Here is a 24,941-nt window from a genome sequence, read left to right as displayed (position 1 = left end):
ATAAAAGCATCCAAAAACAGCATGTCATGTCTCCTTTAATTTTTCTGGTCTGCATTTGAAATCAGCCACAGGTGATGCTGGGAATGAGGAGACTGAGAAAGAGAAGGAGGCAGCTGTGATGGTGGTGACAGGGTCCAGTGTGCAGAGATTATGACAGGTGCAGCAATGATACTGTGCACAATAGAGTATAAGTTAACTCCAAAACATCTATATTGTTAACAGCCATCAAGCACTGCATTTTTGGCAGTTTTTTAGGGAACTACAACTCTGAATTCCCCTGTCTGACACCCCCCGAGCATGGTGCACTGTGGGAAGGCGCTGTAGTGGACATGCGCTGTCCCACTGTCAAATCGTCAAGTGTGCTAGGGCTCTTTCGCAGACATTTTGAGCCCTTTATGCACCCTTTTCGTTAGCCAAAGTCTGCGGGAATTGCTGACAATTCACAGCGTTGTGACGTGAAAACATGAGGGTTACCAGGGGAAGCCCGGAAGCGAGAAAAAAATCCCAAACCCTCCTCATAAAACAAGAAAGAAGAACGGTAAACACACAAGCATGAAAGGAGCAACCAACCCTGACGTAAACATAGTTAGAAATAAAAGTTAACATACGTTTAAACACAAAGCTCACTGATGGTTAATATAGCCAGAATTGTGAGTAGTTTGTCCTTTGATGATAATTTCAAAATATGCTTTCAACAGATTTGATCCAACAACATTACTATTTTGCCGACAAGGCAGCAAAGTGCTGTCTCATTCCAATTCATAGCATTTTGAGCCCTTGCAGCCTCTTGCACTCAATCACTTACTAGATGACGTCAAGTAAGTCTGTGAGGATTCAGGTTTAGGGGGGACATTGGGATTGGTCCTTAGTATCATACATTTACATTACATTTACATTTATTCATTTAGCAGACGCTTTTATCCAAAGCGACTTCCAAGAGAGAGCTTTACAAAAGTGCATAGGTCAATGTAATCATAACTCTATGCACAAATGTGTCCAAAACTGTATTATTATATTATTCCTAGTTAAATACATTAGTCAAATATAACAGTTCAACATAATGTTTATATTACATAAAACTCAAAATTATGCAAAATATTTCTGAATGCGTGCTCGCATGAATTGTAGAAGTCCCTATATACACTCACATCAAACCGATACTAGGACATAGGATTGGGCTAAGCCCCTATTGTTTACAACGTCTGTTTCCGCCCCTGCCTACCACCACAAATATAATCAAATTCTTTGGGAAACACTGAACTGAGTTGAATTGGTTAAACTCACACCGCAAAAAAAACACTCGCTTCATCAAGTAGCTAGCTTTACAGTGGCATTGCTGGTTAAAACAGAGTTTATGAGAGGTGTTCATTGCTGGAATTGGCAAGTGAGCGAGGAAGTGATTCTGATGGACGACACAATGACACCTGTGATTTCAGAGTTCAGCTTTTCATCACTGAGGATCACATTGATGGTTGCTTGATGCTTTTTATACTCTTGAGAACAGTACGATACCGGTGCCAAATCGATACTTTTAAAACGGTTCCGGTGCCTGAACCGATAAGAGCCACTAAACAATGGTGGACTACATTAAAGAACGGCTTTTTGATCAAAACTGTTGTCTGCCGTGTTCTTCGACTTTCCGTGTTCCGACTTTCACGTTTCCGACATTCACGTGAAATTATTTCCCGACTGAGAACATTTTCTGATTTTGACACCACATGAATGCAGCAGGCTATAATTTAACTAGAGAGGGTACAATTTCTGGGGAAATTGTAAGATGTGCTTGCTTGCGTCGGTTGCAGAGGGGTCCGTTTTTTTTAATGACATTTTTACAACTGATATTTCAGTATATTTTATATAAAAATGCATTATTATTTATAAAGATTACATATATTTAAAAGCATAATTTTTTGCTGCTCATTTACAACTCAAAATACTAAGAGTGAAGTGTAGAATGACATAGTTGTCTTCTCATTTCCCCTGCAAGAGGGAATGGTGATCATCAGCCTCATCACCACTTGAATCAAAACTAATACATTTGGCAGACCGGTGTAAAAATGGTCCTAATCTCTATGACTTAAACGTCCTTTTAAGTTTTTCCTTCAGGCATTTAGCCTACTCATATTGCATTCATTCATTAAGAAAAGAACCCCCTTTGAAGCTTATTCTAACAACAACGTTGAGACCGGTGTTACAAGCCAACTGGTTTTCAAACCTACTGGTTTCCCAGCTGTGCGTTCACCTATCAGTCTGCCTCTATCACCAGATTCGTCACAAATTCACAAACATATTACTGTGGATTTTCCAGTCGGATCTCATATTTGCTGCGGCGAATATAAAAGTATAGGCTAGGTGCACACTACATTACCATTCACGACAAAATAAATGGAGACGAAATAAAACATTTGCAGGCTCGCATGAAGTGGGATTCGATCGCACTCAAGCAAAACACCTAATATACCAAAGGCCATTGCTTTACACTGCGAGCTATTCTAGCTCATAGAATATCATCAAATCAGTTACGTACTTATTAATCACCTTGGCCTTCAGGTAACATCTTGATTTGGCATCTTGATTTGGCTTTAATATGTTTGTGAATTTGTGACGAATCTGGTGATAGAGGCAGACTGATAGGTGAACGCACAGCTGGGAAACCAGTAGGTTTGAAAACCAGTTGGCTTGTAACACCGGCAGTAGCTATCTCGGATGGAATCGCGATTCAAACAGTACCATCTGCTAACTGAAAATATGCCCCCAAAAACTTAAATAAGCTTGACATTTATTTAGGGGAAAATCGCTCATTCATAAAAAGCTCACTGGTAGCGATCATTGTCAGTAACAACGCAAAATGCGATATAGCCCTGTATAGAGAAGCAGTGGCGGCTGGGAAGCCCCCGCAGCCCCCGCGAGGCGGGGGGGGGCCACGCCCTAAGGGCCCCGCCCTGCATATCAAAAAACAGACTAGGCTTATATAAAAAAAAAAAAAAATATATATATATATATATATATATATAGCCCATGTAAGTGGATGAAGATCTGTTACGTTGCCTACATTACGGAAGAGAGCAGTTTAAACTGGCAGTTTAAACTTGGGGCTCTCAATGAGCGCCCTCAAAGTGTTTTCCTTATATATATATATATGCCCCCAAAAATATGCCCCCAAAAACTTAAATAAGCTTGACATTTATTTAGGGGAAAATCGCTCATTCATAAAAAGCTCACTGGTAAAAAAAAAAAAAAGCTCATAAAATTCATAAAAAGCTCACTGGTATATATATAAAGGAAAACACTTTGAGGGCGCTCATTGAGAGCCCCAAGTTTAAACTGCCAGTCCACTTACATGGGCTAAATAGTCTAAAAATCCCTGAATCTGGCAACAATATCTTTATCACAACTGAAGTTACATAATTTTAAAGTTGACCTGTGTCAAAAAGTGGGAGAAAGGGAGAAAGTTGCATTCAAAGATTCCACTCCGTTTCATTCAAATTCTGTGGCGAATATGGAAAGGAAATCATTTTGTTCGTAATCACGTTGTGAATGTAAATGTCAGTTTAAGTATAGGCTACATTAATAACTTCTCAGCAAGTTATTTTTAAGTTTAACAGCCTGACTTAATTGATCAGTTGTTTGGGGCTGCTGCAGCACTCAAAAGAGCAGGCAAACTGAGCATTTGATTTGAAACGGCTTGGAAATCTTGCTAGCTGACATGTCTAAAAACCGTTGAAATTAACTGTTTTTCATAAGTAATTATATACTTTTTGTACATTACAATGAAGTTTAGGGTGTTAACTATAGAAAACATCCAAAATCTCAATTTTGACAGAAAACGATTTTCGATCTTTTATGGCTTATAGCCAACAATGAGCGCCCGCGACATCCGACGGGTTACGGCAGGACGCCACACAGATAGGCTGCTGTTGTGCTTTTGTTATTTTTTAACCTTTTTTATTTCTCTCTCACATCTCACAGCTGCGACTTTGCGGTAGGGCCTCTGCAAAGTCCCGGCCGCCACTGTAGAGAAGCTGACACAGGTAAATTGTACTTGGCTACTACTAACGGTTACTGTTGTGTTCGTCTCGGTAGCGATTGCGTTGCTTGAATTCGATTTAACGTTCCGTTGTACGGTTTACGCAGAAATTACGTTTTTTTATGAACAGATTGACAAAGTTTAGGCTGTGGCAATGAAGTTCAGGTTGGTAGTCAGATAGTTAAATCAAGTTTTTCATTAGTGGAAACTAAGGGGAGTTCTGAACATGTTCTGTCGCCGTTTGGCTTGCGAGATGGTTTTTTTACTTGACTATCTGGCATACAGCGTTGCAGTGAGCTACATTGGTTTGAAACCACAGGTAATGATAATTTCACCAAAAATTGTTTACTTGTAATCTAATGTCATAATAAATCCTACAACGAAAATGTATTTGTGAGGAATGTTTATTTTAACGATTGAAAACGGATGCATAACAGACTGCTGTCGTATGTGTCGCCCGGGCAACAGAGGCTAATGTCATGATGCTAGCTAACGCTCAAAAATCAGTAAAATAGTAGACTACTGTTTCCAAAAGTAGATGTACTTCTTAATTATATCACCTCATATTGTACATTACATTTCACATCACAAATTAAAATAGTAAATAGTTATCAGCCTAGCTTTTTTGCTTGTGGTGTTTCTGCAGCTGTCTGTCCGTTTTAGGTAAAGCCTAGCTATATCTCCCAGAAGTTAACGAGCTGCTGTTTTCGTGACGTTAGTGACTGTGGCTAGCAAGTTAGCCACCGTTAGCTTCACTTTCGCCACAAAAACTTAACTCAAACCTAAACCGTGCAACGGAACGTAAATCCCAATAGAAGCAACGCAATCGTGACCAAGACGAACAATTTGACACCGCCGTTGTCTATGTAGTCCCAATATTGACTGATCCTTAGGAGTGGGAAAATAATAATAATAAGATATATGTGAGAGAACAAAGGTTGTGCCCTTGCCGAAGGCAAAGCACACCCAACTAGCAATCATGTGCGGTGATGATGCTTCTTACGTCCGTTTCGGAGCACCAGAGGGCAAATATTTCAATTGACAGCTTAGGCATTTAAGTGGCACCAAAATCTGCGTTCTGATTCGGTCCAGTAAATATAGGTTTCGGTACTCTTTCAACCCTTTCAACCCTAGTGCCATGTGTACCCCAGGAAAGCGATGCACATGCACCTAGCCATCCACATGATGTAAAATAATGTGATTCATCAGACCAGGCCACCTTCCATTGTTCCATGATCCAGTTCTGATGCTCATATGCCCATTGTAGGCGCTTTCGTCAGTGGACCCCCTGTAATGGGCACTGGTCAATGGCTACTCAGCCCCACACACAAGTGTCAGTGTGTTCTGACACCTTTTTATCTGAACCAGCATAAACTTTTTCAGCAATTTGATCTACAATAGCTTGTCTGTTAGATCGTCCCACACGGGCCAGCCTTCGCTCCCTACGTGAATCAGTGAGACTTGGCCGCCCATGACCATGTCGCCGGCTCACCCCTTTTCCTTCCATGGACCACTTTTGATAGTTACTGACCACTGCAGACTGAGAACACCCCACAAGAGTTGCAGTTATAGATGCTCTGACCCAGTCCTCTAGCCATCACGATTTGGCCCTTGTCAGAGTGGCTCAAATCCTTATGCTTCCCCATTTTTCCAGATTCTAACACTTTTGAGGACAAAGTGTTCGCTTTTATGCCCCGCTTTCATGAATATATCCCACCCACTGACAGGTGCCATAATATCAAGAAAATCAGTGTTATTCACTTCACCTGTCAGTGGTCAAAATGTTATGGCTGCAGTTTATAGCAGAGACACAACCACAGGTAAAATAGCATCATGTGTCACTTTTTTAAAACCTGCTTTCCCTGATTGTGTCCCTGCAGCCAACAGTAGCCCCCTTTACACAGCCTGTTCAAGGCAGGAATGTTGTGCCTTTATGCTGCCTCAAAGTATGAACAAGGAATGGGGTGTCATTTGTGTTCCTGCATTACGCTGGCATTGGAGGTAGTCACAGAGCCTAACCTACTTCTGTGTTAAAGAGAGAGCCGGCATGGCAGGACTACGAACACTCGTCGCCAATGCTGACGTCAGGCTTCAGATTTGGGAATCTCGGCATGCTGTCTAAAACCACACACAAGGGATATTCTTTATGGACATTTTACAGTATGAACAGGGCTAGTGTGTGTGTACCAAAATGTGTGACACTGCATAGAAACCTTTCCAGTACTATAATTTCACAAATAGGCTACCACTGTCCAGCATTTGTTATGCTGTATACATGCATGTCTTTTCACTTGTTTTCAGTGTGAAGTTAAGAGAACAGCTAATAGGAAGGTAATAGGAGTGTGAATATTTTAAGGTTTAAAGGGATGGGCTGAGTTGGATTGGTGTAGGCACGCATTTTGAAGGATATGTTGTGTGTGGGTGTTGGGAAGGGTGTGTGTGTGTATGGGTGTGGGTGAGCCCGACACCTGGCAGAGTGAGGTATAAGCAGGACTGGGGCCTGATAAGGAGGATACTGAGTGTGATAGGCCTGTTTGGCAGTGTACCATGACCCTGTCTCACTCCATCTTTGATCTTTCTTATTTCCCCTGCTTCAGTATTTCACCCTCTCCCTCTGTTGCCTGCTATACTATCTCTTTACCCATCTGGTTTAGACTCCTATTTCCAGTCTCTGTCTCCGTAGGTCAGTGTCACACACTCCCTCCATTCCTCTTCCTTCTTCTGCTTGCAACACACCCCTTTCCTTTGTCTCTCCTGCTCTCTCCTAGTTTCTTCTTATGGTGTCTTATGTGTAAGGTACAATCTACTACAATACAGGATTTGTCTGTCCTCTCTTTTTCTCAGCATTCTGTCTTTGCTTCTTGGCTTCCATCTCTATCCCTTAATTATTTCTTTCTCCTTCCATCCTCACTCTACCCACATGCTCGTTCACTATACATATTTTATAGGAGGCATAAAACCATTTAACCTGGTATGCGCATCTGCATCATCATGGCAGCACTGTGGAGGAAATCTACATTTCCGTCTACTCTCCTTTCTTTATCAAGCCAATCCAGATTCTGGTCTTGGCTTTGTGTTTCTCTCATCCTTTTTTAGACTGAAAGCCATGTGCCACTCACTCCCACTCTCCCTCTGCCTCTTTCTCCATCTTTCGCTCCCACTCCTGCCCACTCAATCCCTTTCACCTCTTCTCCTCTCTCCACTCTCTATTCCCTACGTTTCTGTGATATTTGTATTATGTGCTTGCATGTTTGCCAGATTTTGTGTCTGTCTGACATGTATGTGCCTGTGTGTATTTTGAGATTTTGCTAAATCTAGCCTACATATTTTTTATTTTGTCTAAAATAAATTTAAAACGTGTACGGCTTTGTTAGTGTTTGTATGTCGTTGTGTCTATCCAGATAGTGAATCAGTCATATCAAATACACAGTTTATGACCATGTTTTAAATAAAGAGATTAGATTGTGTTGTTATTAACATTAACTGTTCATGCACACTCTTACACCAGTGACGTTGTCAGGTGGAGAGGCACAGTCACCAGTTAGACTGTTAGAGGACGTGTTGGAATGTCAGCAATGCGAGCAGCAAACTACAACAACACAGAGGCAGAAACAGGATAATTGTATTTAATCAATCGATCAATACTTATTAGTACGTTTTTCAGAGAAAGCATTTTCTCCTTGCATCTTTGCCTACCCTCTGATATACTGCTTCATATAAACTAACATCGATTATCAGCTTTCTGTAACCTCTGTGGACTTGCAGGGAAGAGCATCACAGATTAATAGTATCGTATGGTGATGGTGTGGGAAGATGGTTTTGTGGTTGCTGTATAGTTCTACAAACCTGTTTAATTAGGAGCAGGTTTGCATCATGGCCTCTGTGTTTAGTGTGTTTGCTAAGATGATTTGTATATTTACTTTTGATGTAAACCCTCTTGAATTGGCCTCCCCATGACAAGGAAGAAGTATCAATATGCACCATTTGTAAATAGTTTCAGATAAAAGCATCTGCTAAATGAATGAAACAAAACTTTTAGAAAAAAAGATGGCCAAAGGGGAAATAACGAGGATCTGTTTTTGCACAAAACTGCTATGCAAAGAAGCTTCAGCTATTGTGACCCACTTCCAGTCGACCTGATGCTAGTAGCCAGAGTAACGTAGCTTGAGCATGTTTGTAGTCTGGCTATGTATGCACTATGAATTGAGCCAGCGAGTGAGGACGGAGGGTGAGTCTATCTGTAAAATAGAGAAGCACGTGCAGGGATTCATTATGTATTATGACTTCATCTTCTCTCAGTAGAATGTGTCCTGAATACAAACAGGTATGCAGTTCGGCAGCTTTATTGAGTCCATGTAGTCTCATGTATGATCACTAACCACAGACCAGAAGCAAGAGTATTACACCCTAAAGACATGTCATAAATGTAGCACAACGAAAGCACTTTATTTAAATTGTCTTGTTCTACTCTGCTCACTTTAGCAGTGTGCCAGTGCCTGGTGCAGAGACAGACATCACTTCTGAAAAGCTAGAGAAAATGTCATCTTTGGAGTTATGATGTAACAGGGACTATCCACGTACATCACCATACCATGGTGGCTACTTGACTGACTGACTGACTGAGCAGAACACAAAAGCATTGCTTGCATGCAGGGGCCTGTAGCACACACACATTCCACCAAACACATGTTAGTAGAATTCAGAGTTGGAGGCGAGAGAGGGGGGAGAGGGAGAGATAAAATGACTCACTCTCCCAGCAGAGAAAATAGAAGCAACATACTAGAGTGGAAACCAGCAGTCTGTGTAATTACAGTATGATCTGCCAGTACCTAGGAACTATTTGTTTCTTCGCCTGAAAAGATGAATGAAGGTGAATAAAGATGAAGACACAATACCTTGTTAAAATACCAGTCCTGGTGGTTAACCAGCCTAATGCGTGTACCATGTAAGCTTGACTTTGGGAACAACATCCATCCCATTGATGGGCGTTCTAGTACAGCCATGGTTTGTCTGTACTGTAGTGTGTTGGTATAAGTAGGGGCTTGCAATGAGAGGTTATGCATCGTTCCGTACCGGAATGCTATGTTCTTTCGCTAACTAGTTTTTGTATATTTCTGACAGTGTTTTGTATTTTCTCTTTCCTGTTTCCCCTAAACGTAAGTCCTGAGATAGTTTTTTGGGGGGGGAATGTCATACCGAACTCTGAGGATGGAACAGTTTTACGCTGCATGCATGATCAGTCCTTCTACACTTATTGTGGTTTGGTAGGGACTGGGTCTACGGTACAGGTTAGCAAAGTATACACATTGCATTGTAACTTATGATACAAAATGGCCTTACATTTCAACAGAATTACCTAACCTTTTTAACCTTTCATGCATCATTTACATTACATTTACATTTATTAATTTAGCAGACGCTTTTATCCAAAGCGACTTCCAAGAGAGAGCTTTACAACCACATTTTCAATCTATTTTGGCAGAGTAAACAAGTAAAAGAAAAGAGAAGGACATCTGATGTCAGTAAACTTCATGATAATCAGCTGTACTTCCAGTAATACACAAAAACGACTGTATAAGTGTATTCCCCCAGTTGCCAACAGCAGCTGCACAAAGCACTACAATAGGCTTTCTCCCCAGGGAAATGGATAGATGGCCTTAAGAGAGATAGAGATGGACGGATGCTCTGGGGTTAAGACATGCGCTGATGAGTACCATCCATTATGCTGTAGAGAAACCAGCTCAGCCCCGTCTCACTAGAGGTCACTGCAGTGACTGCCCAGACATGGAGCTAACAACCAGGTTTATTGACTGATTGCAGCAGAGGTCACTGTGCAATCCGCGAAGGTTGGATCTGGGATGAGATGTGGTGGGATGAAAGAGCTTATAATAAAGCCTGGCCAAACTAAGAAGACATAGATCAACCAGGGCAAGGCTGTGAGAGAGATGGAGAGAGAAAGGAAGATAGAGAAAGACAGAGACAAAGTAGATTGAGAAATAGAGATGGAGAGACAGAAAGTGGGAGAGGTAGAGAGGCAAAAGACAGAAAGGAAAGTTTGAAAAGATTGAGATCAAAGCTTACCTCATGTCTCTCACACCATTCTTGCTCAGTACAAGCCATTAAACTTCACCTGATAAAATTTCTAGACAAACACATCACATAGGTTTTGTGACCGAGAGGCTGAGAAAGATACCAAGACGATAAGACTGCTCAAAATGTATCATCCTCTTGGCCTAACCAATTTTCTAGGAAACTGACCACAAATAAGGTTTCGAAAAAAGCATTTTTCAAAGTATTTTCAAAATGGATTTAATGCATATTTTAACATCCGGAACAGTGTGTTTAAGCAACTTCTGTTACTTACAGTTAGGTCCATAAATATTTGGACATTGACACAATTTTCATCATTTTGGCTCTGTATACCACCACAATGGATTTGAAATGAAACAATCAAGATGTGCTTTAAGTGCAGACTTTCAGCTTTAATTTCAGGGTATTTACATCCAAATCAGGTGAACGGTGTAGGAATTACAACACATTTTATATGTGCCCCCCCCCCTTTTTAAGGGACCAAAAATAATTGGACAAACTAACATAATCATAAATCTAATTGTCACTTTTAATACTTGGTTGCAAATCCTTTGCAGTCAATGACAGCCTGAAGTCTGGAACCCATAGACATCACCAGACGCTGGGTTTCGTCCCTGGTGATGCTCTGCCAGGCCTCTACTGCAACTGTCTCCAGTTCCTGCTTGTTCTTGGGGCATTTTCCCTTCAGTTTTGTCTTTAGCAAGTGAAATGCATGCTCAATTGGATTTAGGTCAGGTGATTGACTTGGCAATTGCAGAACATTCCACTTCTTTGCCTTAAAAAACTCTTTGGTTGCTTTCGCAGTATGCTTCGGGTAATTGTCCATCTGCACTGTGAAGTGCCGTCCTATGAGTTCTGAAGCATTTGGCTGAATCTGAGCAGATAATATTGCCCGAAACACTTCAGAATTCATCCTACTGCTTTTGTCAGCAGTCACATCATCGATAAATACAAGGGAACCAGTTCCATTGGCAGCCATACATGCCCACGCCATCACACTACCCCCACCATGCTTCACTGATGAGGTGGCATGCTTTGGATCATGAGCAGTTCCTTCCCTTCTCCATACTCTTCTCTTCCCATCATTCTGGTACAAGTTGATCTTGGTCTCATCTGTCCATAGGATGTTGTTCCAGAACTGTACAGGCTCTTTTAGATGTTTTTTGGCAAACTCTAATCTGGTCTTCCTGTTTTTGAGACTCACCAATGGTTTACATCTTGTGGTGAACCCTCTGTATTTACTCTGGTGAAGTCTTTTCTTAATTGTTGACTTTGACACAGATACGCCTACCTCCTGGAGAGTGTTCTTGATCTGGCCAACTGTTGTGAAGGGGTTTTTCTTCACCAGGGAAAGAATTCTTCTGTCATCCACCACAGTTGTTTTCTGTGGTCTTCCAGGTCTTTTGGTGTTGCTGAGCTCACCAGTGCGTTCTTTCTTTTTAAGAATGTACCAAACAGTTGATTTGGCCACACCTAATGTTTTTGCTATCTCTCTGATAGGTTTGTTTTGATTTTTCAGCCGATGGCTTGCTTCACTGATGGTGACAGCTCTTTGGACTTCATATTGAGAGTTGACAGCAACAGATTCCAAACACAAATACCATACTTGAAATGAACTCTAGACCTTTTATCTGCTCCTTGTCAATGAAATAACGAACTCCCATGAGGGAATAACATACACCTGGCCATGGAACAGCTGAGCAGCCAATTGTCCAATTACTTTTGGTCCCTTAAAAAGGGACATATAAAATGTGTTGTAATTCCTACACCGTTCACCTGATTTGGATGTAAATACCCTGAAATTAAAGCTGAAAGTCTGCACTTAAAGCACATCTTGATTGTTTCATTTCAAATCCATTGTGGTGGTATACAGAGCCAAAATGATGAAAATTGTGTCAATGTCCAAATATTTATGGACCTAACTGTATATAACATGTGTTTAAATTCCTTTTTTACTGTATTTTTTACTTCACCACCCAAAATATGTCAGGTAGTGCAACAAAATATTTGTTAATATATATATTTTCCTACTATTTATTTTAAGTGTTTTTTTTTTCAATTATCCCTAAGAGCAGGGGTCTCCAACCCTGCTCCTGGGAAGCTACCTGCCTGTAGGTTTTAGCTCCAACACTTATCTAGCACACATTCTAATAATTAGCTGGTTGATCAGGTAACTAGTGTAGAATCAGGTCAAATGAGTGTAGTTGGAGCAAAAACCAACAGGCAGGTAGCTCTCCAGGAACAGGGTTGGAGACCCCTGCCTTAGAGTGTCTACAGTCCCTAACACATTATTTTGAGTTGGTGTTTTGTATTTATAACAATTTAAGATATTTGCATTCTAGTAGCCAGGTATTTAGTATCTTTAGCGTCCGATTTTACATTTAAAGACAGAAAAATAATTCTACAAATCTACAAATGAATGCACTCAATACAATAGATATTCACATCATATATATCAACCATTTGTTCACTTTAACCTATTATTTATTGGTTGAATTTAATATTTTACATGGTTGCACCACCTTACGATTATCAGTTGTGCCACTTGACAACATTAGTAATGACAGAAAATATGAATATTTTTTTTATTTCAAATACAATAGTTTTTTTTGTCAACAGTTTCTATTAAATGTTCCATGACATGAAATGTTCACTTTAGGAGGTTATTTAACATTAATATGAGTTCCCCTAGCCTGCCTTTGGTAGCCTGGTCCTAACCAGACTCTCTTACATTTCATTTGTACAGAGAGTCTGGTCTCGCTCCATTGACAATCGTGACTTCCTTGTAGGCGGGTACTCTGTTGAAGTTTAAAACTATTGGATCTGCCCAGAGCCACTCTGATCTGCCATAACCAATCGCTAGCGTTCGCCTTAGCCAATTCCTTCACCACTACTGTAACAGAGCTAGCTGCCATAGCTGGAAAATCAAACTGTTCCCGAACCCCGTGGGGAGGAGGGCCACAACATCATGGCCACCAACAAAACTCAACAAAACTTGTTCTTGCTCTGGCTTAGCTTATGGATATTCGGCAGCGTTGCCACAACAGACCGAATGGCTTTGCTCGCATCTTTCTCCGCCGCCATTACGGAACTGCAACACAAACTCGCACGACAGGCTGGTAGAAAATTAACCGGAGACATCTGACTTACTTACCTCATGGCCAAACCTAGTACAGAAGCAAAATCAAAATTGAGCGGAAGTACGTAGGAGGGCAGAGCCAGGCTATGCCTTTGGTCCCCTAGTGGCTAGAAATTTAGATAGGTGTAAACCAAGCCCTGGATAATCTTCTCCGCCTTTGAGAAAATGAAAGCTGAAACGCTCGGCTTTGAAAATGCTGGTTTTATGACGTCATAAGAGCGAAGGTTACCTCCCCTTTCTCTGCTTTGCCCACACAGAGAATTTAGCCCACCAATGAGAAAATGAGCTACGACCGTGCAAGCACGATATTGGTTTTCCTCGAGACATTATGGCTTGCAAACGACCGAAGCATGGCAGTTAGCCCCACCTCTTTCTTCCTCATAGCATTTAAAGCTACAGACACTGAAACAGCACATCCTGAGGAAAGCTCATTGTGGGACTGATCGTAATGGCTGTAATTCTCCCCCAAGGCTGAATTTCGGGAAAGAAACTTCAGAAACAGTATTAGGGGACCACTAACGCCTATATAAAAGTATCCAAAAACAGCATGTCATGGGATCTTTAAAGTAAAAGTAGTAAATTGATCAAAAACAGGAGATCACATTAGGCGAATAGGCTACAGTGCAATAGATTACATTGATACATTGTAATGGATTGAACAACTAAGTAATGTTTTAGTTTGATTCAAATAAAATCAGCTTCAGTTAATTGAAAAAAATCTTTTCAAATAAGCATCATAAAAAGTATTCCTAGATTTTTTTATATTCAATTCATGGCAACTGGAATGCAATACTTTGTAATACTCATGTTAAATTTTGATTTAACAACAATGAAGTCATGTTTGACTTATCATTTCGAACTGTTTGTTAAACACTGTTAGAGAGCTAATATTACGGCTAATAATACGGCGGGATAAATGACTTTGCACCTGGCGCAAATCTAAGATGGGTTGGTCTGAAGTAGCTACATTACTAATGGGTGTGGTTTGGGCGTAACGTGCAATAAACCAATCAGAGCGTCATCTCACATTCCCTTTAAGAGCAGGCGCGCTTGTTCAATGGCGTATTGCTATTATAACGGTGGATTTGCCAGCGCACGCCAGGAGCGGTTCACAGCCGAGGAGACCGACGTTCTCGTCAGGGCCGTAAAAGATAGAGAAGTGACATTGTATGGGAAAGGCAGAGCAGTTTTCTCATTGCACTAAGTAGCCCACTCATGCTGCTCATTCAAGTTCTTAGTCTTATTTTATATATATTTTATTTTTTAAATTGTTATATTTTAAAATTGTTTAGTTCTTATAATAAGTTTAACCATCTTTTTTACTTAATTTAAGACCCGTATATGTTTATTGTTTGCACCTTCCTGCCACAGTAAATTCTGTGTTTGTGTAACATACATGACTAATAAACCGAATTCTGATTCTGATTGGGATGGGAGAAGAAACCCACCCAAATTAGCTTAGGTTAAACAGGCGTGGGAGGAAATTGCCACAATTGTTACAAATCAAGTTCACATACATAGAGATTTCTCATTAAAATCTTTTTAATCATTGACATGAAAGAAATGTAACACAGCCATACAATAAATCACAACAATGTAACGTAGCTTCGCAGGAAGAAGATCCTGGCCTCACCAGCAGTGCGCACGGGCCAAGCATGCGCCCTTAAAATAGCATCTGAATAACACGCCGTTGACTTTAGACTACGTTTTTCCTGGTCTGTGGCGGAATTGTTTTTCTGAAACTGCAAAATAGCACCAGGGAACATTTGCCCCGTAACACGCCTCCTTTTTTCACTGAACTGCCCCCGGGAGCACAAGGTCATTCCCTAATTTACCAACGTGCGTCTGTGGAGGGAAAAGTCTGCTTTGCGTCGAGTGCAAACTAGGAATGATACTTGCGTCGTTGAAAAAGTCAATTGCGCTGGGTGCAAGATAGGGCCCCCAGTCTGTATGAGTTAGCGGTGTGTGCCGTGAATTAAGAGGCCTGGCTCAGAGATCACTTTGAGCACAGCAGTTGTGTAGTAAAAAAAGTATGTCAGCAGGATGGGGCTAAGTGAACTTATTAAAAAAACTTCCATCCCCAGACTCTGCTTTCATGCCCAGTTTATTCATCCACCACTTCACTTCGAATATTTTGTTTGTGTTCAAGGACGTTGATTGTACCTGCTGTTGTAATTGTATCTTGAAATAATTTACATCAATAGAATCACATGAATCTTAGCGTTCCAACAATATTTACATTTATGCATTTAGCAGACGCTTTTATCCAAAGCGACTTCCAAGAGAGAGCTTTACAAAAGAGCATAGGTCACTGATCATAACAACGAGATAGCCCCAAACATTGCGAGCAGCCAAAACATGAAGCATACATTGTGGAAAACCAAATAAGTGCCAAAGGGAAGAACCATAAGAGCATGCACTTAAACAAGTTACAATTGAACAACATGAAACTCCCCACAAGAGTGCAAGAGTGTACCTGTAGAAAAAACAATCAACAGTAAAAATATTTCACAGCGAGTACAAGAATTTGAAACCGTTACAACTAACCAACAAGAGCAACAAGTCCCTCAATACGAGTCATTGTGATCCTGGAGGAAACTAACATCAGGTCCAGCCAAGCATTCCCAAGTGCCGTTGTACTCCCGGAACAAGTGCGTCTTGAGCCTTTTCTTGAAGGTGGGGAGACAGTCAGTGTCCCTGATGGAGGTGGGGAGTTGATTCCACCATTGGGGGGCCAGACAGGAGAAGAGCTTGTGTTGGGACCGGGCGCTCTTGAGCGGTGGGACCACCAGACGGTTGTCAGAAGAAGACCGTAGGTGGCGGGGGGGGGGTGTAAGGCTGGAGGAGAGACTTGATGTAGTCGGGTGCAGTCCCGTTCACCGCTCGGAAGGTCAGTACCAGAGTCTTGAATCTGATACGGGCCATGATGAGAAGCCAGTGGAGGGAGATGAGGAGCGGGGTAACATGGGAGCGTCTGGATAGATTGAAGACCAGACGGGCCGCCACGTTCTGAATCCTCTGGAGAGGGCGGGTTGCGCATGCTGGGAGACCGGCGAGTAGCGAGTTGCAGTAGTCCAACTTTGAGAGGACAAGTGCTTGGACTAGCAGCTGGGTGGAATGCTCAGACAGGTATCTCCTGATCTTCCGGATGTTGTAGAGGGTGAATCTACACGACCGGGAGAGCTTGTCATCCATGGTCACCCCGAGGTTCCTGGCAGAGGATGAATGGGTCACCGTCACCGATCCCAGGGTGATTGAGAGATCGTGGGAGATGGAGGGTTTGGCCGGGATGATGAGGAGTTCTGTTTTGGCGAGGTTCAGCTGGAGGTGGTGCTCGGTCATCCAGGCGGAGATGTCTGCGAGGCAGGCCTCGATCCTAGCTGAGATCCCCGGATCAGTCGGGGGGAACGACAGGTACAGCTGCGTGTCGTCAGCATAGCAGTGGTAGGAGAAGCCATGGGAGGTGATGATTGGTCCAAGCGAGGTGGTGTAGAGGGAGAAGAGGAGGGGTCCAAGGACGGATTCCTGTGGGACACCAGTGGAGAGCTGGCGAGGGCCTGACAGTTTGCCTCCCCAGGAGACCTGGTAGGATCTTCCCGACAGGTAGGATGAGATCCACTGGAGTGCAGTGCCAGTGATGCCCATCTCAGAAAGTCTGGAGAGCAGGATTTGATGGTTAACCGTATCAAACGTTGCAGAAAGGTCCAGCAGAATGATGACGGATGACTCAAAGCCGTTCTGGCAGACTGGAGGGCCGTGACTGACAGGAGGGCAGTTTCTGTGGAGTGGCCAGTCTTGAAGCCCGATTGGTTGGGGTCAAGCAGGTTGTTCTGAGAGAGGAAGTTTGACAGTTGGTTAGATACAGCGCGTTCAATTGTTTTAGAAAAGAAGGGTAGTAGTGATACCGGTCTAGTTCTGGAGGACAGCTGGGTTACTGGAGGGTTTTTTGCCGGAAGTAAAGGCTGATTTATACTTCTCTGTTTTTACGGAGACGGACACAGGGAACGCCCTCTCCGACGAGGAATTCCCTCTCCGTGCCCTCTCCGAGCCCCTCGGAGAGCTCTACGTGCACCTCCTGATTTTCCTGACTATCCGTCTGTCCGTCCGTCATTTTACGGATACCCCTTGGCTGTGATTGGTCCGTATTAAGAACCGCTTGCGTCAGGGGCAGGGTTGCCGTGATAAACAGGACGAACAGAATCCTTTGACTGTCATTGCTGTAAGTTTTTACAATTCATATTTCAGCTAAACAGTACATGTAAATCAGCATCTGAATTAAAATGTGACGAGAAATGGGCAGTGTAGTTGCTGAAAATGTGCGTATTTTATTGATGAAACGGCTAATTTGTACATTTGCTCCGACTTCTCGACAACTTCTCGACAACGACTTACAAAAAAACGTTGCGCCACGTACTCTTCTGGCGGTGAATTGTTTTCAGCACCCACAGCCTTCGGAGTACTATAAATTCAACCAATCCGTCCGACTCCGTCCGTCTGTCCGTAACGGAGTCGGAGAAGTATAATTCGGCCTTAAGAGAAGAGTTAAGGACATGGGGAAGAAAAGTTATGATGGAGGGAGAGATGGTTTGAAAGAGAGGGGAGGGGACTGGATCAAGGGGACAGGAGGTGGGGCGATGAGAGAGAATGAGGTCAGAGATCTCTGCCTCGGACAGGGGAGAGAAAGCGTTTAGACATTTAGTTGGGTCAGTCATAGAGGGTGAGTGGGTAGGAAAGGTGGCTTCAGGGAACCGACTGCTAATGTCAGCAACTTTTTTCTCAAAGAAGGAGGCAAAGTCGTCTGCTGTCAGGGTGGAGGTGGAGGGTGGGAGAGGTGGGTTAAGAAGGGTGAAGAAGGTAGAGAAAAGTTTGTGAGGGTTTGAGGCAGAGTTAATTTTGTTCAGGAAGTAGTGGGTTTTAGCATCAGTTATGCGGGCAGAGAAGGATTTGAGGAGGGAGTGATACTTATCGAGGTCCAGACCGTCTTTGGACTTGCACCATCTCCTCTCAGCTGCCCGAAGGATGGACCGTTCTTCACGAATCACATCCGTGAGCCACGAGCAGGAGGGAGAAGATCGCGCAGGCCTGGGAGACAACCCTGAGAGACAGAGAATTGGATGAAGGAGTGATCAGAAATGTGTAGTGGGGTTACAGAGGTTAAGTCAGTGATACAGTTAAGTGTCAGGATGAGGTCGAGCTGTTTTCCTGCCTTGTGGGTCGCCGGTGTGTTCAGCAGCTTCAGGTCGAAGGAAATCAGAAGAGACTTGAAGTCGACGGCCTGCGTTCCTTCGAGGTGGATGTTGAAGTCCCCAAGGAGTATCAGCGGTGTTCCATCATCCGGGAGGACGCTGAGGAGCATGTCCAGCTCCTCCACAAAGTCGGCTAGCGGCCCTGGTGGGCGGTAGAGGACAACTAAAAATGCTTTGATAGGATCAGTTAGCATCGCATAATGGTGTTCAAATGATTTGGCAGTAACAGCGAGTGGGGTGGATGTGTATTTAATATGTGGGGAAAGGAGCAAACCTGTGCCACCACCTCGCCCGGTTGAGCGGGGTGAGTGAGAGAACGAGTGGTTGACGGAGAGAGCAGCTGGAGTTGCAGTGTTCTCTGGGTGGATCCATGTCTCTGTCAGCGCAAGGGCGTGAAGAGAAGCATGGGATGCAAACGCCGGGATGAAGTCTGCTTTGTTCACAGCAGACTGGCAGTTCCAGAGCCCAATAGAAAGAGAGAGGGCAGGTGGAGAAGATCTGGATAGGTAGCTAAGATTAGAAGTGGACCGTATATACTTTGTGACATATCTACGTCTACGAGTGGTGTAATGAACGGGAATGCTGAAGAAACACATGCTAGCTATGAATATGTTCTAGGTAGGTTTAAATACAAATAGGGTGATACTTATCAGAAGAGGTGATCCGCCTCGTCGGCCATCCTAGGTGGACTCCCGCAGGTAGACTCCCTGTCTTTGTTAGACCGAGTCCTCGTGCACCGAGGCTGCCAGACGAGGCTGCCTCTGCAGTGCTAGCCGCCTTAAATATGCTAAAGGCGCAGCTGACAATGGCCCTAATTATGTAAACAAAGCCAGGGTCTCACTTGGCGGCAAGTACCCAAACTCGATCTCTAGCTAGCTACATATTGACCAATTTAGCTGCTATACCCTTACCCTGGCCTCTGTCCTTGAGACAAAGTTTTAGCTAAACATAAATGAATGAAACAAACTCTGGTTACTTACAGTCAGATGGCAGTCACGAAGTACACTCAGTAAGACACTATTCGCTCTGAATCTGATTACGGAAGTCAGGGCTGATTTAACCAAATTCTACAATGGCCCTAATTATGTAAACAAAGCCAGGGTCTCACTCGGCGGCAAGTACCCTGAAACTCGATCTCTAGCTAGCTACCTATTGACCAATTTAGCTGCTATACCCTTACCCTCTGTCCTTGAGACAAAGTTTTAGCTAAACAAACTCTGGTTACTCACAGTCAGATGGCAGTCACGAAGTACACTCAGACAATATTCGCTCACAATATATATATATATAAGACACAATATATGGCATGTGTAAACAAAGCAGGTTCATGCACCACAGTTTAGTACAATCCCTTGCAGTTTCGCCACCTGAAGCTGATTCCGCCACCTTACTTTTGCTACTAGTTTTAATATTTGGCACACTGATTGGGGACAGGTTTCATGTCGACCACTGAAGCACTATAGCGCAACCAAGGGGTCAAAGTTGGAGGTGTGTTTACGCCCATAACTTTTGAACCATAAGACCATTTTTCTAAATTGAGGTATCATTGGATTCCTTAGATGTAGATGATTTGACTGGACCCTATGATGTCATTTCGTCATGAAGGTTTTTCCGCCATTTTGTATTTTCTGAAAAACCTACTTTTTTTAACTTCTCGTAGGCCGTTGCTCCGATTTTCATGAAAATCGTGTTACATCATCTTCAGACTATGCCGACAAAACGAAACGGCTTACTTTATTTATAGAGTATCTGAACTCAGCAATTCCCAGCACTGAGAATAGCTCACTGGGATAAGACGGGCTCCTTTTATGTGCAAGGTCATAGGTTCGAATCCAGCCACAGCCTCAAGCATGTCATGATACTGGATGATCTGTTTAGTGAAGCCAGGTATGCCACAGTAGCTGTCTAGCAGTATAATCATAATGGTAACGATAACAATTCATTCTCAGGGTATTTATACTCAAGAAGAGTCAGATTTATTGTGCTTTGTAGATATAATGTTGCTACATCTAGCCAGCACATCGGATTTCTTGCATCATAACTTCTGAACAGTTTGACCCCAAATCACAAGATGGTACTCTTCTGATTCTTTGTGGCATACCAAGTCATAAAATATAACACTTTCCCACGTCGGCCATTTTGGGCGTCGGCCATTTTTTACTTTGTCCTAAAATGATATACAGTGCCCTCCACAATTATTGGCACCCCTGTTTAAGATGTGGTCGTGGACTTCTAAAAATAATTAAAAAAATAATAATATGCCAATAATTGTGGAGGGCACTGTATTTACTGAACGCATTGGCTTATCATTACAAAACTCGGTATACGTCTTTTGCACAATGCCATTAAGGTAATCCAAACGTTTTGGCTAGCGCCACCGTGTTTCCATAAAGTATCATAAAACATTTTTTAATAAAAAAAAATTGAGCAGTCCAGAACTCAAGCCTGAGCTCAAGCCTTTTGCAGAGCAGTCCAGAACCTGTGTTGCTCAAGCCTTTTGATTCAAATCCTAAATGCACAATCTCAGACCTTTTGCAGAGCAGTCCAGAACCGATGTTGCTCAAGCCTTTTGATTCAAATCCAAAACACACAATCTCAGACCTTTTGCAGAGCAGTCCAGAAACTATGTTACTCAAGCCTTTTGATTACAAGCCGCAGTCTTTGCGGTATCTCGAGACAGTCTTTGCGGTATCTCGAGCCACATTCTTTGTGGTTTCCCAATATAAATAAAATGTGACAAAACACAGGCCGCAATCTTTGTGGGAATCCAAAACACAATCAATAAAAACAATAATACAAGTCAAAACACAAGCCGCAGTATTTGCGGTATCTCGAGCCACAGTCTTTGTGGTTTCCAAATATAAATATAAATGTCAAAATATAATATAACTAAACAAAACCCAAGCTCAGGCCTTTAAAAAAAAAAATTTGAGCAGTCCAGAACTCAAGCCTGAGTTCAAGCCTTTTGCAGAGCAGTCCAGAACCTGTGTTGCTCAAGCCTTTTGATTCAAATCCTAAATGCACAATCTCAGACCTTTTGCAGAGCAGTCCAGAACCGATGTTACTCAAGCCTTTTGATTACAAGCCGCAGTCTTTGCGGTATCTCGAGACAGTCTTTGCGGTATCTCGAGCCACATTCTTTGTGGTTTCCCAATATAAATAAAATGTGACAAAACACAGGCCGCAATCTTTGTGGGAATCCAAAACACAATCAATAAAAACAATAATACAAGTCAAAACACAACCGCAGTCTTTGAGGGACTCAAAAAAATAAAAAAATGTATGAGAACATCACAAATCCAAACTAAAAGGATTTGTCACAGATGTTTGTCCCATGTGTTGTGCACATGTGGTTTCTTCATGTGAAACCTGTGATTAACTTCAGGAATGGAGTATGGAACGGTGCATCTGTAGAGTATTGAGACTCATCCACAGTTCCTATGCCGCTGATGTCACTATCCCCGCCGGCCCCCTCAGCTTCTTGCAGCTTGGGACCTGCTGTACTCCATTAGCCTCATTGTTCTGCCCTAAATGAGATGGGGTTCATTCTCTTTCCCGCTTTTCTTTTCACCTACTTAATTTTTCCCCTTCTCTTGTCCTCCTTTTTTTGAGTCACACCCACAGGGGGTTTACAGGAAGTTGTGTGGCAGTGAGCTGCTGTGAGTCAGATGGCCAAGGCCTATGCCAACCGTGTCCTCAGACATCCACTCCCACCCCTGGAACTTGCACTTGGCCTCATTAACAGATGTATGTAAAAGCACAGTATTGATTGGTGTAGGTAAGGGCTCTTCAGAGGAAAAGGAGACTGTGATGCCGAACCTGTTTAACCAGCAGTTATTTTTCCATGCAGAAGCCTATGTTAGCTAAGCTTGCTTTAGCTGCATTGTAGTCATACAAATTAAATTCATGTATCTCTGCCTCCACCCCTTACTTTATGAAATTAGCCAATATGCCAGAGGGGCTGCATGGCAAACGGTCTCACTGTTAGCCAGGGTTCTGTCACAAACTGAAAAACCGTCTGGGACCAATATGTCTTGTCACTGAAAACAGATGACGGTGCTTCTGTTCTGCTCAAATATGTCAAATAAAACAGCAGCACTCACCACATCGCCATGATACGAAGCAAACCCTCACTCCCTCTCTAAACTTCTCTCATATTCTGTCTGTACTCCCCCCCACCTCCATCCTCTCCCTTTCTCCAGATGCTTCATGCTCTTCCCCACCCTCCCTTCCTTCGCACCACACTCCCTCCCTTTCTCTTCTCTCTTCACCATTTCAGTTCAACACAGGCCTGAGGCTTTTAGACTTGTTTTAGAGTGCCTTTTTGGGTGTCTTTGGGTGGAGAGATAGAGTGGACCGAACGCTAAATGCTTTGACTGTTTCAAGTTGTCATTGCTTGAACAGATGCTGAAACAAACGTAACCTGCAAGCCCTTATACTTGGCACGGGTTGGGCACCGAAACCCGGTGCTTATAGGTTTTGGCACCGGTACCTATATGACCAGTATGTATGCTACTGGACCGAATCAGAATGCAGATTTTGGTGCTTCATTTCGTGACACTTAAATGCCTGAGCTGGCGATTATGATATTTGCTCTCTGGTGCTTCGAAACGAACGTAAGAAGCATCATCAACGCACATGATAAATTCTAGCCTACTGCCTTCATGTGGTGTCAGAATAATCGGCAAAACTCAAAATTCGCAGTCAGGTAAAAATTCCAGATGTAGAAAAAATTCACGTGAAATCAAGTCGGAACATGGAAAGTCGAAGAACATGACAGACAACAGTGCTTTTTTTAACCCTTGTGTTATCTTCGGGTCGTTCTGACCCATCAGTCATTGTGACCCACCGTCGTATTGCGACAACTTTACCGCATACAAAAACAAAGTGAAGCATTTTCTTTTAACCGTTGGGCTGTCTCAGACCCCCCACATTGCGAAGGTTAAAAGAAAATTATTTTTATTTGTTTTTGTATTGGGTAAAATTGGGTAAACACAACGATGGTTCGTTATGAACCTTTGGGTCATGTGACCCGAAGGCAGCACGAGGGTTAAAGTAAAAAAGCCGTTCTTTAATGTTATCCACCGTCATTTTGAAGCTCAATATTTATTTAAGTATCGGTTCAGGCACCGTTTAGGCACCGGAAATGTTTGAAAAGTATCGATTAGGCACCGGTATCGTAAAAACCCAAAAGATACCCAACCCTACTCATACCCCATCACAACCCCACCTCCTTCTCCTTCTCTCGTAGTGTCCATCTGTTTCTGCACCCTTCCTTTCCCTATGTTTTTTCCATCTGGAGAGCTTCACGGAGAGAGCAAGAGAGAGGTGAGACAGCCAGAAGTCTGGCTGAGGCTGCAGTTGAGTTGAGGAAGTATAGCCTATTATGCAATCCTCTTTTAGTGGTGAAGGAAGTATGGCCAGGCAGTGAGCAAACGGTCTGTGATTGCAGTCAGTGTCCCACTCTCTTCCTCTTGTGATCTCATTGGACACAAAAACATTCTTTGTGTCTCACCAAGAGCCAGGTTTTTGGCAGTTACATCGGAGCATGGTTGGTAGTACTGTTAGGAAGTATGGGAACCGAAAATACGATCTTGAGGTGTTTTGAATTCTAAGTATCCTCTGCACCCCTCTTTCCCCGCTCCTTGTCTACAGGGCAGTGATGCCGGGCATGGTGATGTTTCGACGGCGGTGGTCAGTCGGCAGTGATGACCTGGTGCTGCCCGCCCTCTTTCTGTTTGTACTGCACTGCGTATGGTGAGTGTCTGCGTGCTTTGCCATCTCTTTCCTGACTTTTAAGGTTGTGTCTCCGAAACTTCTTTGTGTGTTCCTTGTAGATCTCAAGTTATCTCTGACCAGCCCCCCTCCCCTTTTCTCCTCCAGGTTGGTGGTTCTGTCTGTGGTTCTGTTTGGCCTGCCCTATGGTTCTGACCAGTCCTGCTCGGTCACTCTGGTGGACCATGGGCGTGGCTACTTGGGCATCCTGGTCAGCTGTCTGATCTGTGAGAGTGCCATCATGTGGCTCAGCATGAGGGGCAGCATCCTGTACACGCAGCCTAGAGAGGCTGTGCAGTATGTGCTGTACATACGACTAGGTAGGACGTTACATGCACTTGCTCTGTGTGCTTCTATAAAACTCATTAAAGAGGAATTGACAGAGCTGTTTTTGTGTTCATGGGATCTACATTGTCTGACAAATTGAATATAAAATGACATTGATACAAAAATGTATCAATGTATCTCTCTCCCCTCTCTCTCCCCTCTGTCCAACCCCCTAAATCTCAACCTCTCTCTCCTTTGCTTTTTTAGCAATCCTGCTAGTGGAGTTGGTGTATGCCGTGGTTGGGATTGCCTGGCTAGTTCAGTACTACCAACCATGCTCCGATGTAACTGCCAAAAACCTGGCTCTTGGTGAGACACAAAGAATTTTGTAGATCCA

At 43.0% G+C, this 24,941-nt stretch overlaps 1 protein-coding gene across 4 annotated transcripts in view; it reads left to right on the top strand.

The window, feature by feature from the left end:
* The window catches only part of dagla (diacylglycerol lipase, alpha), a 50,323-nt gene that overhangs the window by 8,108 nt on the left and 17,274 nt on the right, over positions 1-24,941 (top strand). For all 4 annotated transcript variants that reach the window (XM_062471892.1, XM_062471893.1, XM_062471891.1 and 1 more), the window contains exons 3-5: positions 24,158-24,259; positions 24,386-24,597; positions 24,812-24,913. In XM_062471892.1, coding sequence (XP_062327876.1) covers positions 24,165-24,259; positions 24,386-24,597; positions 24,812-24,913 — 409 coding nt within the window. In that variant the 5' untranslated portion in view covers positions 24,158-24,164. The remainder of the gene's footprint in view (positions 1-24,157; positions 24,260-24,385; positions 24,598-24,811; positions 24,914-24,941) is intronic.

Source organism: Osmerus eperlanus, chromosome 10 (genome assembly GCF_963692335.1).
Source record: "Osmerus eperlanus chromosome 10, fOsmEpe2.1, whole genome shotgun sequence".
Classification (NCBI taxonomy): domain Eukaryota; kingdom Metazoa; phylum Chordata; class Actinopteri; order Osmeriformes; family Osmeridae; genus Osmerus; species Osmerus eperlanus.
The sequence above is the reverse complement of the archived record's forward strand: the minus strand, read 5'-3'. Positions and strand labels throughout refer to the sequence as shown.